Raw genomic sequence first — 14432 nt, forward strand, 5'->3', positions numbered from 1 at the left:
TGTGACGGGGGAGCCCTGAGAAGACGCTGCTACCGGAAGGTCCCCTGGAGGCTGTGATGGCCCCTCCCCTGAGCTCCTCCTCTCCGACATGCCAGGCAGCATTTGCTGTTTGAGGAACCCTCTCTGGACCATGGGGCGCTCACCATCCCATCACGACCCCGCAGCGGCTTTCCAGGATCCGCAGTAAAGAGAGAATTCAAATGGGAAGACGGCAGATCCGGGGCAGCCCGATGGCCACGGGGAATAACTGGGCAGATTTAAAAGGAAGCTGTAACTCCAGGAACCTCTACCAACAGGGCCTTATGTGTATAAAGCAGGACTGAGAGTAGTCAAGGACAGACCAACAGGCCCGTCAGGCACGTCCCCGCTCCTTTCTGTGACCTTCCCACCGTGGACGCGGGAGTGTGGGCACCCACCCACCCGTCCTGTCCGCGCGGGCTGCTGTGACAGTGCCACAGGCCGGACACAAACAATCTGACCATTTAAACAACAGAATCACTGGCGGCATCGGCTCATCGAAGGCAGGTGGGCCGGGCAAGCCGTGCTGCCGCCTTCGGAATCTCAGTGTCACGCCACCCTTCGCCTTGTGCTCCAAGGGGTGCTGTTCACGGCCAAGTCCAATAGAGGCCCAGAGCCTGGGCTCCCACTGCTCTTCCAGGTGCTCGATCCAGTGATGTCCTTTGTGAGTGATGGGACCCGGCTTATGCAAACATGAGGAGCAGCTCTCGTGAGACGTGGCCTCACACGGGCAGATGCAGGGGATCAGAGGCAGAGGGTGTCAGTGAAGGCTGGGGAAGGCTGGGGAAGACCCGTGTCTGCCCCGGAGGCCCAACCCTGACCAGCCTGTGGGGACCCGTGGTCCTCCTGGTGATGGTGCCTCTAGTCTACTCCGTCCTCACCTCCACACGGGCCTGAAGGGTCCAGGGGCCTGGAAGCCTGGAGGGGGCCATGGCTCCCGTGTCTCCCTCCACACCCCTTCCTCCTACCCTTCCTGACGGACACGCTGGGCTCGCACCTGCTTCCTCCTCCCGTGTGAGAAGGGAGCAGCGTCACCATCGGGAGGCACAGAGGCTGCCTCTCGTAGAGAAAAGGCACAGCCATGGGGGGGAGGGGGGGAGCACGGCCTCACAGAGCCGGAGCAGCTGCAAACGGCTGGAATTCTGTGGGTGTCTGGAATTTATTTTCCCTTTTCTGTCCATAACACCATTGCTTTCTCATATTTGCAAAGCTCTTTAGGGCTGGTGGGCATGATCTCAGACGCTTTCTCTTTGGGCCTCACGTGAACTTGATGAAGCAGGTGTAACCCTCTTTCGCTCAGAAGGTCAGCACGGAGCAGGACTCGTCCCTGGGATCCTGCTGCAGCCCTGCGCTCCCCCAGGTAGGCAGCTGGGGCTGGGGCTGGGCTGGGGCTGGGCTGGAGCCAGGTCTCTGTCTCCTAGTCCTCGGCAGGCAGGTGGCCACAATACACCCGTGGGCCGTGGCCCCAACGATCCCCTGTGTGGTCCCTGAGGGTGTGTGTGAGGAGCCCGGATGCCCGGTGACTGGCAGGAGTTCCCCGTTCTAAGCATCATGCTTCTACCCTTCATCGAGTCCTCACAACCACGCCTCACCTCCATGCTATGGGTGGGAGCACCAAGGCTCAGAGAAGCCACTTGGCTTGTCCCAAGTGGCAGAGCCAGCAAGTGGGACATTGGGCCTGGACTCAGGCTCTGACCAGAGTCCCATCTGGCCTTCCACGTGGCAATGCCTCCATCGGACTCTAAAGATGATCTTCAGGGTGAACAAAATATCTCCGTCATGGGAATTAGGAGGCAAGCTTGATTTCACTGGTCTCACAGTTTCCCACAATGCTGTTCTCCATTCTAAAAGCATCTGATCATGCCAGGAGACAACGTGTCAAAGCCCCTACGCAGCGACCGGTGTGACATCGGGGACAAGTGTGCTTTCTGGGTGGTGCTGGCCTCTTGCTAATGAACCCTGATGGGGTCTTCAATCCGAGGACAGACAATTCTGTATCCTGATCCTGTGATGGCCAGCAAGAGCATCAGGATTTAGGATGAGGGACATGCGATTCATATGTAGATTCTGACAAAGGGAAATTAAGCTACTTGGGAGGAAACCCCGAATTCACAGGATTTCATGTTAATGAGAAGATGCTGGCCACCATGCTGTAGGCGAATTCCCACTGTGCTCACCACCTTCATCCCGCAGGAGGCTCTCAGGGACCCGCATGGAGGTATGGGCCCCCGGAGACGGGGCTGGCATGGCCAGACTGCAGGGTCTGACGGGGAGAAGGAACAGCATCCCGGTGACAGGTGTGACAGGAGAGCCGGGAAGGAGGCCCATCTCCGGCCGGGGTGGGAGACAGGTGGGCAGGGAGGCGTCCAGGAGGCCAGGCGAGGCCGGAGGGGACTGAGCCCTCACCGGAGAGGCAGAACTCGGCAGCCGACGCGAGTCATCTCCCGAGTGACACCCCCCCCCCTCCCCTCAGCTCTCCTCATTCCACAGGTGAGAGACTGAAGCTGCGAGACAGCAGAGGATCTGGTCAGTGGCAGAGCTGGGCCCGCTTACACCAGGAGGACAACGTAGGTTTACAGTTGTTCGTGTGGAAAAAGACACGCAGGTCACGATTATTACAACAGCTTCACTAACTCGGAATAATGGCTCAGGCACAATGACCCTACTTTGGCCCGCCCTGTGTGTCTCTTGGAGAAATGACTCCTCTGCATGAACATGCCGAGGGCCCGGAGGGAAGCTGCCCGCCACCGAAGCCCTCCTGAGGGCCGGGCGCATCCTTTTCTGAAAGAATTAAAAAATCTCAGTGCTGCGTAGAAGCTGTCTGAGCGGAGTTAGTATCACTATACAGTGTCCGGGTAAGTCACTTTGTGCTTCTTGCCTGTCACTCTGTCTCTATCAAACCACACGGAACAGCAGTCCCCGCGGCGTCCCTCCACCACCAGGCCCAGTGCAGCCCATTAGCTGCACGTGCTGGTTAGAGAAAAGGGGTTAGGAACGGAATGATATATTGAAATGGTGACACTGCTCCCGAAACCAGAAAATCCAAGTACAACAGATGTGCTGAACCAGAAGGAATCTGGAAGCCGAATTCTCAGTCAATGGGAGGGGTGCCATCTGGGGTGCTTTCCTCCTCAGATTCTCAGGAAGATGGAAGCTGGACATCTGCACCCCCAGGGGACTGAGACAGGACGCAGGGCATTCATGTGGTTGTAGCCACTTCCTGTCTCATCCTGCAGCCTGGGGACAGGGGGCCGGGAAAGGGATGGCGGCCTCGGTGGACATGGATGGTTTCCAGGGTCTGCCACCAGGAACACGGAGAAGGGAGAGAGGCCACGCTTACAGCACAGGCGTCCTGGGCTCCGGCCGGCTATTTTAAGAAGTTCAGCTGTGAATGGCAAAAGCAACATGCAACGTGCCTGGCAGGAGATCCGGGGACACGGTTAATCCCATGAATGTGCTGTCACTGGTCTTTTAGTTCCTCCAACACCCAGGCCCCCTGATCTGGGTGGTGGGCCTCCCTGGGGGGAGGGGATCTTGGTATTAATGGGCCACCAGTCCCCCCCATACTGACCAGTGAGGCTGAGAGAGCCCCCCCCCCCCCTTCCTCCAGCAGCACACTGGGCTTCCAGGGAGGAGGTGAAGCTGGGAGGAAGCTCGGTCACACCCTCACACTCACTGAGTGATGGGGGCTCCCTGCGCTTCGGGGATTTTCAAACGAACAGAAGCACCACTTCCTGGCCCCCTCCCAGGATACTGCCCTCTCTGGCCCAGCGGGCACCGATGGAAATGCCACCTCAGGGTTACCGGAAGGCGGAAGGGCCTGGTGGAAGCACCTAGCTTAGTGGCCAGGCAGCCTGACAATACTGTCTCTTCCCTGGCCTCCTGCCCGCTCCCTGCTGTGAAGGCGCAGGGATCAGGCAGAGCCCATGAGCAGCGTGGGGACGTGAACCTGCTGGCTTGGAAGGCAACCAGGTGGCTGCTAACACAGGGTGGAGGTGGCCCTCAGCAGCTGTCCAGCAGCAGCCACAGGGATGCCACTCTGGCCTGTGTCCCTGGAGCGCACCTGCGCCGTGGGGCCTCGCCTTTTTGGGAGAGAAAGATGTGTGTCTCCACACTCTCCCGGCCCAGCTGAGTCAGGCTGCACCGACCCGCTGGCCTCCGGCATGCCCGGGATCACCGGGAAATGGGTGTCTCCAACAGGCAGAAAGGAGCCACTGGCCCCACAGGATGTCACTCAAAGACCCCCTCTCACCCACCTGCACCTTCGTCCATAGAGGCGGCAAGAAGTTACTGCTGTGCCTGCAATTCACCTCTCTGTGCCCTCTCCTCACCCCACCCACCATCAACTTGGCACAGCAATAGTGTAATCCCACTGGCAGCTGATGCCCAGCTTCCTGAGAGGGCACAGCTTCCCTAACCCCCACCTGAGCTTTCTGGGCACTCAGCCCTCCCACTCTCTTCCAGGAGGTTTACTCTCCCCTGCAGGGGAGAGTCCAGGAGGGAGAACGTGGCTTCGTCAGCCCCACTTTCTGGCCTCCTGGAGGACAGCTGTGCACCCGACAGGCGCTTCATGTGAAGGAGGCAGCTGGGTAGCTGAGGCCAGCGGCACAAACACATACAGGGATGGACACGCAGAGCAGTGTCCTCCATGGCCATCTGCCTTGGGTGTTTGTCACTGTCTGGAGACCGTTTCAGTTGTCACTCCTGGGAGAAGAAGCCGGACGCTGTTAAATACCCTAACGAGGACAGGACAGCCCCACATCGGAGAGTTATTGGGCCCGAATGTCCAGCACGCGAGGCTGGGAAACGGGCAGAGAAGAGGAGGAAAGCCCGGGAAAAGAAGTGCAGAGTTGGGAGACTTGGTGGCCACCACTCACCACAGCCCTGTGGCCGCTTCACTCTGGCGTGGGCTCCAGGCCTGGGTTAAAGCCAGGCAGCTTGTGTGATCGCTCTGAGAGGGCAGGCGGGCCCATCGATACCCCCAGGAATCAACCGCAGGCCGGCACTCAGGCCTGGCTATGACAACAGCTCGAAAAACATGGTGGCATCTCGCTGTTGAGTCTTAAATTCACGACCAAGAAGCAAAAGTTGCATTGAAGACAGAGGGCCCTTCTCGGTGACAGGGAAGGAGCCGGTCCACAGGTCTGCCACGCAACGCCCACACGTGACCCACACGTGGCATTCAGTGCTTCAACTCTGAGCTCGTTTACCCAATGCCCAGGGCGGTCTGTACCCCTCCCCACAGGCACAGACCTCCTGGTAATTTCCTCGTATCGTTCCTTCAGACCTCTCTCTTTTTCTTGTTTTTATAATTCCCCCCAATTCCATCAGCCAGCTCTCTTTTCTCTCCTCTCAGTCCTCATCTGATACCTGAGTGCCACCCCTGTCCTCGGGGCACATCCTGACCCTTCAAGCAGCACTGCCTCTCCCACTAGAGAGAACAGTGGGAGCCTGGCTATGACCCCATCCCCTTCAAATATTGGGGGGGAATTATTGTATAAAAACAAGAAAAAGAGAGGTCTGAAGGAACAATGTGAGGAAAAGGCAGGTGGAGTTCTCTGCACTAACCCGTACGTTTCCATGCTGGTCAGTTCCCTTGGCCACCTGGGTCATCAGGTCACTCCCCTTCCACGCCAGGTGGTGAGTGACACGCACCCCCATGGGACTCCATAACAATCCCGTGTTATAGGCTGTGCCTCTATGACAACATAGTCAACCAAGAGTTGATCACTGCTCTGAAGCTGTGCTATCTCACTGGGGACCGCTGCCATAGGTGGCTCTTTACATGTAAATGAATTAAAATCAAGTGAAATTTAAAATGCATTTTCCCAGGTGCACTAGTCACCTTTCAGGTGCTCTACAGCACTCGGGCCAGTGGCTGCCCTGACACCCGGCACAGGGACAGCATTCTGTCCCCATAGGAGGTCCTGCCGGCCTGCATGGCTGCAACGGCTCTCGGTGTATCTGGGGTGACTTAACGCAGTGTCTTAGGGTGTCCAGGGAGGAGTCACACCAGCTGCTCAGTCAACATGGATAGCCCACCTCTGAGTGTCAACCTGAAACCTCCACATGCCTAAGGGATGCCATAGAGAAGGTGAGGAATAAAAATAAAAGGACGCAAGGATAAGGGTAGAAAAGTGGACAGTTAGGTGACAGAGGTGAATGTATAATGAACGTTAATCTCCTGGTTTCTTTCGGTGCAACGGTTCATTCACTGCCCAGGCCAAGAAGTGGTGGGAACACTGCAAGATAATCCGCCCTGGAAGCTCGGGCCAGTTCTGGCTCCGACATACTTGCTGACCCGAGAGCTTCCCACTGCCAACCCCCTATCACATTCTGCCTACCTAAACTCTCCAGGCATTTCAGATCTGTGCTGTGGAAAGTATAGCTCAGTTCTTAGAGAATTTTCCAAACAAACAAATGTATTATCCTTGATGCCCGCAGCCATGAAAATCTTATTTTTGTAACGCCCTGTGTTTGCTCACCTAATTTGACATTGCATTCCACTCTCAGTAGAAAACTTATCAAAATGACTTGTCTCCTTGTTTGTCCCGTTTGGATATCAGATATGATGAACTGTGCTTCCCTGGTATATGGCTCAGATTAACTTTCAACTTTCTTCTCAATGCCTACCACCTACCTCCTTAGTCAAAAACAAAACTCTATCTTTAGGCACCAAAATAGAGAAGTTTGGCTCCTTAGCATTGAGCACCGACCCTGTGGTGAAGGGCACTGGCCTTGAAGACAGGGGACCCAGGCTGTGTGCCCATGCCCCCAGCCACTACTGAATGCCTGGTGCCAGCGCTGCAGCCATCCCACTGCACCTCTGATGTGGCCTGGTCACAATCTTGTGCATCTCCCTTCTGGCCTTCACCGGAATTGTTTCCGGAGGTTTTTAGTGCCTCACTCTCTCTCTCGTGTCAGCCAGGGACCCCCACACACTTGGGGAGGCACCAAGATGACAGACAGAGACCAGAGCAGGCAAAGGGTGAAGAGAAGCAGACATCCTGCAGAAGAAAAGTTCAGGCAAAAAAGAGAATATTCTCAGGATGAGGCACCGTAGTAGTGAACCAAGAAAAAATATAAAAATGCTATAAAAAAAGGAACAAAGAACAACAACAATAACAATAACAACAATAAAAAATACAACTAAAAACAATTAGAAATTAAATACAGCCTGGCTGGGGTGGCTCAGTGGTTGAGAGTCAACCTGTGAGAGTCACGGTTCAATTCCTGGTCAGGGCACTTGCCCAGGTTTTTGGCTTGATCCCCAGTAAGGGGCATGCAGGACACAACCAATTGATGATTCTCTCTCGTCATTAATGTTTCTATCTCTCGCCCTCTTCCTTCCTCTCTGAAATCAATACAAATATATTTTAAAAAGAGAAATTAAATATAGAACAGAGGAGTTTAGTAGGAGTGGCAGATAAAGTTGAGCACCTCAACTTTCCAGGCAGGAATATCATGGAATTGATAGATCTGATCCGTTTAAAAATACAGAAACACATATTGTGAGGAGTTCTGTTGAAACGTTTGTGAAGCATTAGATGTGATAGATACGTAGATAGAAGAGCAATTGGGAAAAAATTGAAATAACCCTGAGAAGGCAGGAGGTTGTGTAAGGGAGGACATCATCATCACCACCAGCATGTACGACGTGCCAGCCATCGTCCTGAGATCTTTTCATGAGACATCTCACCTGCCCTCATAAGCACCTGGAAGAAGTACACTCTTAAATCTCCCCATTTCACGCAGGGGGATGAGGGGCTGGGTGAGGCAGAGGCACAGAGTGCTCCAGCTCATGAAGCAAGTGGCAGAGCCAGGAATTGAGTCCCCATACTCTACCAGTGTTCTGGCTGTGACTACTTATTAATTTAAACTCACAGTGTAACTATGCTGTGAAGATGAGGAGAAAGCAAAGTGGGGAGAGGGCCTGGGCTGCACCCATGAATACTAAGTCCTCACTCCGCAAACCAGGAAGCCAGCAGGGAGTACTTGAAATTCAAAACTCCATACATACTGCATACTCATATCCTATATAATAAAAGGCTACTATGCAAATCAATTGAACGACAAAATGACTGGTCGCTATGACGCACACTGACCATCAGGGGCACATGCTCAATGCAGGAGCTGCCCCCTGGTGGTCAGTGCGCTCCCACAGGGGGAGCATTGCTCAGCCAGAAGCCAGGCTCACGGCTGGTGAGCACAGAGATGGTGGTGGGAGCCTCTGCAGCAGCCCTAATGATGTCTGTCAGTCAGGCATTCCCCAAGGGCTCCCAGACTGTGAGAGGGCGCAGGCCGGGCTGAGGGACACCCCCACCCCAAGTGCATGAATTTTGTGAACTGGGACTCTAGTCATTTATAAATCAGACAGTCTTACAAGGCCATTATGAGCATGGCATTTAGGACATGGCATTTACCACGTGGCATGAGAAGCCACTGGAGATCTTTAATCAGAGAAGTGACATGATGTGACATATTTTAAAAGGATGGTCTGAGAATGTGGGACAAGGGTAAAAACATTTCTTATTTTAATTAAATAAAAATTAGTTTTGAAAAGATGAGAGAATTGAAATAAAATGAGAATATGGGACTCTCCCATGAACTGCTATGCCTGGTGGCTCCGAGGTCAGCTGGGGACAGCAGTGCCAGAGATGGGAGGCCCGTCGGCCTGACTGTAGGACACTGCCTAGAATAGGCCATGGACGGAGCCAAAAAGCTGATGCGGAAGGGACCTGGCTGAAGAACTGGAGCCTCTTAGTTGCGAGATGACCTTAGGCAAGTCACTTAGCACCTCTGAGCCCGCTGCTCTCAGTCAGACAGAGATGCTCTAACCTCCAGCAATGGGACTTAATGTAATTGTGGAGAGGAGCTTCTGGGGTACCTGGCAGCTTGGCCTCAAAAGCAGCCTCAGTTCCCATCTCCCTGCTTTCCATCCCATCCCCTGACCAGGCTCGCGGGGTATAGACTAAGCTATAATCCAGGTCCCCTGATTTCCATGCTGCTATGGAACCTCTTCATGCCATCCGCACACAAATCACAGCCCTAATCACAGAGCCAGTGAGTCACCGCAGGTTCACCCAGAAAAGAGACAGGGGACAGCTGGCTCTCAGACAGAAATAGCCAAGGGTGGGCCCAAGCCAGTGGCAACCAGCAGGACTGCCCACAGCTGAGTTTCTGAGTCTGTCTCTGATGAGACCATCTTGTCAGGACTCACAGAAACAGCCCAAGGTCAAGGGCGCAGGGTTTGCAATTCCCCAACAGCCCTGATAGTGATAAAAGACCCCTGGAATCTTGTCCTGTCACATTCCTATCACCCGTGGGTGATGTGCCGAGATGCGTGTGTCTGTCTCCGGAAGATGAGTGAGGTGGGGGTGGGGTGGGGGGGGGTGTCCCCCGAGTGCCTGCTGGGATGTGGGGCAGCTCAGTTCCCTGTGAGCAGTGTCTGACCCAGCTCTTCCCACTCCCTCCTGGTCACAAACTGCTGGCCACATCGCATGACATGGTCCAGTCGGTATCCAGCTGGTGTTTATATGTTGGCCTGCCTCAGAAAAAGCAAATTCATCTGGAAAAAGGCATGAGGGTGACAGCTCAAATGAGGTGAAATGGGCTGTAGCAACCAGACTGCCGTCAGGTAAATGTGGGCCCTGTTACCCGCCCAAGGGCAGGGACTGCACCAGGAGATCTGGAGTGCATCCTGCCGCTGGGCTCAGTCAGGACCCCGGAGGAGGCCCTCTGTGGGAGCCCTGGAAGGTGGTTTGGCCCCACACTGGGCCAGCTTTTGGGGTGCTCTGGAAGGAGCATGAGTCCCACCCCAGATTGTCCTTGGAGGAGAAAAGGAGACAGGGTCCTTCTAATAGGCTGACCTATGAGGGCTATTTGGGAAGGACACGGGGAACTTAGGGCTAGAGTGACCTGTGTTTATGGGACTCCCCAGAATGAAGCATGGGAGGTTGTCTTAAGTTGAGGTCCCCAGAAGCAGAGCCTGAGGGAGGGACCTGGAAGGGGGGTGCCAGCAGAGGGATTGAGGAGAGCAGAAAGGCCAGGGGAGGTGGGGTCTTCAGCTGGCTTTCTCCCTCACCCCATCCCACAATCTCACGGGGGCTCTGGAGCCTGAATGCACCCCAGAGCTGTCTTCACCTGGAGGGACTGCCCCAGTTGGTAGCTGCAGCTGCCCCTGGCTGAGGTGGCATGTCTCTCCCCCACAGAGTGACTGCTAAGGGCCATGGGAGCATCTCTAGTGAAGGGGGAGTCCGTGACCCATGACAGCCAGCGCTCACAGGCCAGGGAGTCAACATCTGCCTTCAGGGGGATCTTGGCAGCCACCACCTGCACGCCTGCAGGGAACATGTGCTCCGAGGACAGTCGCAGTGGGACCAGCAACGGGGGAGAGCACTGCATTGTGGGTGCGGAAGGAAAAGGGACTACGGCCTTCGGTCACAGAGGGATGCGAACACCGTTGTCATCATTACTTGTCGTGTGCGTGTGGGGAAAGGCGTTCTCCATTTGCAGGAATACCGGTGTCCTGAGGGCCGTATCATTTCACTCAGAGGCAGAGTGCTGAAGGCGAGATTTGGGAAGCTACCAGAAGTCATTAACAGGATGCTAATCGCGCCAGGAGAGACATGCACCTGCTCCGCAAACACCTCGGCCAGCTGTGAGAAACGGTACCCGAGCCTCATGGGGACGGCCTCAGAGTGCTTCCTGGATGTTCATCCTGACAACGTCGAGCCCAAATGCCAACTCAGACAGACAGTGAGAAGCAAGCTACTCCTGCAAACACATATACAGAGTTGACAGTTGTACCTCCATTCCCTACAAACATGCCCTCATTAAGCCACACGTAACTGTACAAATATTATAGAAAATATATCGCTTGCAGGGAGTTGGTCCCCTCTGCCTAACTGGGATCCAGTGGGACTGGGCCCTGCTCCCCTAACTGGTGACCATCTCTGCATGGAATTCTCCACTTAGGGTCTGGTGCACATTCCTGGATGCCAGACCCACATCCACCCCCACTCCCTGCCAGTTTCTCCAGTGCTCCCCAGTGTTTGTTCAGGCCCCACATCTCCCCAAATGCTCCGGGGTGGTCAACTCCCCCAGTCCCAGGATGGGCCCCCCATCCCCTCACCACAAGGATTGGTGCGGGCTACTGAGCCAACTGTCCTGGTCACAGAGCCTCGTGAGGAGCAGCCCAGGAAATATGACAGGAACGCGTACTCCTAGCTCTCAGAAGAGATGGGGTGTGGGCTCATGTGGGGCAGCCTGGGAACATAGCAGCCAGTTTGCCAGATACAAGTCACCCTGAGGACCAGGCCACCCACAGAGGATGGCCCCGCAGAGTCAGCTGCAGAGGTTGTGTGAACAGAGACGCCGGTGTTGTCTGTGAGGCTGGTGGAGAATCCGCACGCGAACCAATGTAGATGCCAGTCTAGGTTAGGGCTTCTGTCCCTTCAAGTAACTCAAAAGCCCTAGTCAGTGTGGCTCAGTGGGTAGAGTGTTGGCCTGTGGACTGAAGGGTCCTGGTTTGATCTGGGTCAAGGGCACAGTACTTGGGTTGCAAGCTCCATCCCAGGGCCCAGTCAGGGCGTATCTCTCTCACATCCATGTTTCTGTCTCTCCATCTCTCCCCCTCCCTTCCACTCTCTCTAAAAATCAATGGAAAAATATCATTGGGTGAGGACAAAAACAACAAAATCACTCAAAATGCCACTTTCTCTGGGATTGCCACCTCTGATCGCCATTCCTAGGCCTATCAGCCAGTGTAACCCTCATTTCCAATCCTCCAGAGCACGATACCCATGCCCTTTTATATCAAATCTCTTTCTGCCTTCAATTCCTGCCTCTATGGTCAGACCCCTTTCTGACCCAGTCCCTTCAGGGTGGCTCTTCTGGTCCAGCCCTGCCTCCCAGTCTCCCTGGGACCAGTGTGGGGAGCCCGGCAGGCATCCTCTCAATCACTGAGCAAATACACCGGACTGAAGACCCTACTGTTAATTTTTATAAGAACTCTATCTGAATAGTGATGCTAATATTCACAGTTGGGAAATACAATTCAATTTGTAGAAGAAGATAAAATAGTGCATCTGCTCCCTCCAGCTAGCACTTGTAACACCCATATCCATGGTTGGTTTGACTGTGAGGATATGTGTGGGGGTGGCTCTCAATTTACCTGGTTACTCGCTTTACTTTTTTTTTAATCCTACACCAAGGCGGGGGTTCATTTTCCCCATTTAAAAGTGAGGATACCGAGGCTGAGGGGTGGGGTAGCTCTCTGCCTGGGGCGGCACAGTACATGGGGAGCTGAGTATAGTTTCAAAGCCGACGTCCGACCCCACATCTGAATGCCATCTCCAACTGCGTCTCCCTGGCTGGGGGGCCAAAACACCTAAGAACAGGACCTCAGGATGTCAACCCGGGGAGTAGCAACACAAAGCTGTCCCTTTCAGTCTGTGTTTATAAAAACCAGCAGGTAGGAGGTGAGCTTCAGGAACGCTCATTCTTGTTTCTTTGCCCCAAAACTACTGACAGAAAGATGAGGCCATGGTCATCTGTCGCCACTGACCTCCCAGAGAAATGCGTTTGATCTGTTGATCAAATGCATACATAAATACCTGTCTTTGATGGGGAGATTATATTCAAGCTACTGCACTTAGCAAACAGCTATATTTAGCCAAGTGTACTATAAGTGCCTTGTACTTTTTTTTTTTTTTTTTTTTTTTTTTTTTTTTTAATTAATGAATGTACCAGGCACCGAGGAGCATCTACGAAGTGCCTGGCTCTGTGTTGAGCTCTGGGGATTCAAAAGTAAGACACTGCCTGCCTGGGTGTCCCCTTCCACAGGGGGACAGACAGGTGAACAAATAACGCCGAGTCCACGTGACTGCCACAGCAGGAGTAGGGGCGACAGCTGAGGTACAGAGGGAGGCAGGGAGGCTCTGCCTCACAGAGAACCAAATCTACGCTGGGCTTTCAGGGATGAATAGGAGTTTGCCTGGAAAGCCCTTTTCTTTCTCATACAGAGAAAAACAAAAGTCTGTATTCAATCAATAGTCAACCATGTGTCCATAAAAGCCATACACTAAAAACACCTAAGAACTGCTCATTGAATAGAGAGGCAATAAACAGCTGGCCGAGGTAACTCGACACCACAGACACCCAGCCTCATCCCTGGAAGTTTTTCCATGTGAGGACAATGCTCTGTGGGACTCTCCGCTGCCCCAGCACGTGGGTACGCGCGCGCGAACACACACACACACACACACACACACACACACACACACACAGCTCAAAAGGTACAAAAGGGTGTACCCTGAAACAATCACGTCTCCTTGTCCACCCCAGGCCCAAGGAATGGCTCCCCCTCCCCAGGGAGCTGCTCCCAGTCCGCTGGGCTTCCTCCCAGCTGTCACGGGCTGTCCAACCCTCCGCGGCGCCCTCGCTGGAGGAGAGGCGGGCACAGACCAGCACACGGCGAACCTGCGCTGGGAGGAGCATCGCCCATCCCACTAGGATGAACTCTTGCCCAGGAAACTTTGGTGAAAACCTGTGTGCCTGGACCCGGTCTCACAAGAGTCACACTGACCCCCAAGTCCCTGCCCAAGCCGCACCATGTGTGATAATCCACCACGAACGGTCACAGGCAGGGGCCGGGCCATTCCGCCAGGGCCATGTGGCCTCCGGGGACGTCCACGGGCCTATAGCACCCCTCTGGTGCAGTACAACAAAGCGGGGCGCCTGTCCCCCCACCCTCCTCCGCCTGAGCCACCTTGCACCAGGGGCGGCGCCCCAGCTCCACGCGCCCGAAGGGACCGGGGGTGGGTGGGGTGGGGGAGCGGTCAGTGTCGCCGGCTTGTCCCCTGGGCGGCCGGAGGACAGGCGGCCCGCCCGCCGAGACCCCCGCTGAGGCCCGGGGACATTCGGACAGACGGACAGCTGCCTGACAGCTGCGCGCGCCCCCGCCCTGCATAACGGGCCCGGCTCCTACCTCGCGCGCGATCTGGTTCAGCGCCTCGTCCTCCGCCGTCAGCCGCTCCCGGTTGGGGAGCCGCTTGCGGCCCGCGCCCTGGGTGCCCATGTCCATCGGCAGCGCCGCCGCCGCTGCCGCCGCTGCTGCGGGACCGTTACTCCCGCCGCCCGCGCCCCCGGCTCCCGGCCGCCCCGCTCCGCCCCGCCCCCGCCGGCGTCATGGCGTCAGCGGCGCGGGGACGCGGGGACGCGGGGACGCGGGTACGGGTGGCCCCCGGGACCGGGAGCCCACGGTCTGGTGCGCGGCGGGCGGGACGGGGACGGGAGCTTGAAGGCGGCGGGAGGTTTGAGATGGTTGGGGGTCGGGGACGCGGGACGCGGGGTGACTCAGCTGGGGGCTCTGGGGATGGGGACTCCGGGGATGGGGCGCGGGGACGGTGGTG

The 14432-nt window shown here is 55.5% G+C and overlaps 1 protein-coding gene across 33 annotated transcripts in view; it reads right to left on the minus strand.

The window, feature by feature from the left end:
- The window catches only part of LRRFIP1 (LRR binding FLII interacting protein 1), a 111595-nt gene extending 97398 nt beyond the window's left edge, over positions 1-14197 (minus strand). For 8 of the 33 annotated variants that reach the window (XM_084892714.1, XM_084892711.1, XM_084892708.1 and 5 more), the window contains exon 1: positions 14009-14196. In XM_084892714.1, the coding sequence (XP_084748840.1) occupies positions 14009-14104 (96 nt within the window). In that variant the 5' untranslated portion in view covers positions 14105-14196. Of the gene's footprint in view, positions 1-14008 lie in introns of all 33 variants that reach the window. The other 25 variants (XM_084892749.1, XM_084892727.1, XM_084892738.1 and 22 more) reach the window with 7 other exon arrangements.
- Positions 14198-14432: the final 235 nt, after the last annotated feature.

This window comes from Pipistrellus hanaki (assembly GCF_964339955.1).
Source record: "Pipistrellus hanaki genome assembly, chromosome: 8".
NCBI classification, from domain to species: Eukaryota; Metazoa; Chordata; class Mammalia; order Chiroptera; family Vespertilionidae; genus Pipistrellus; species Pipistrellus hanaki.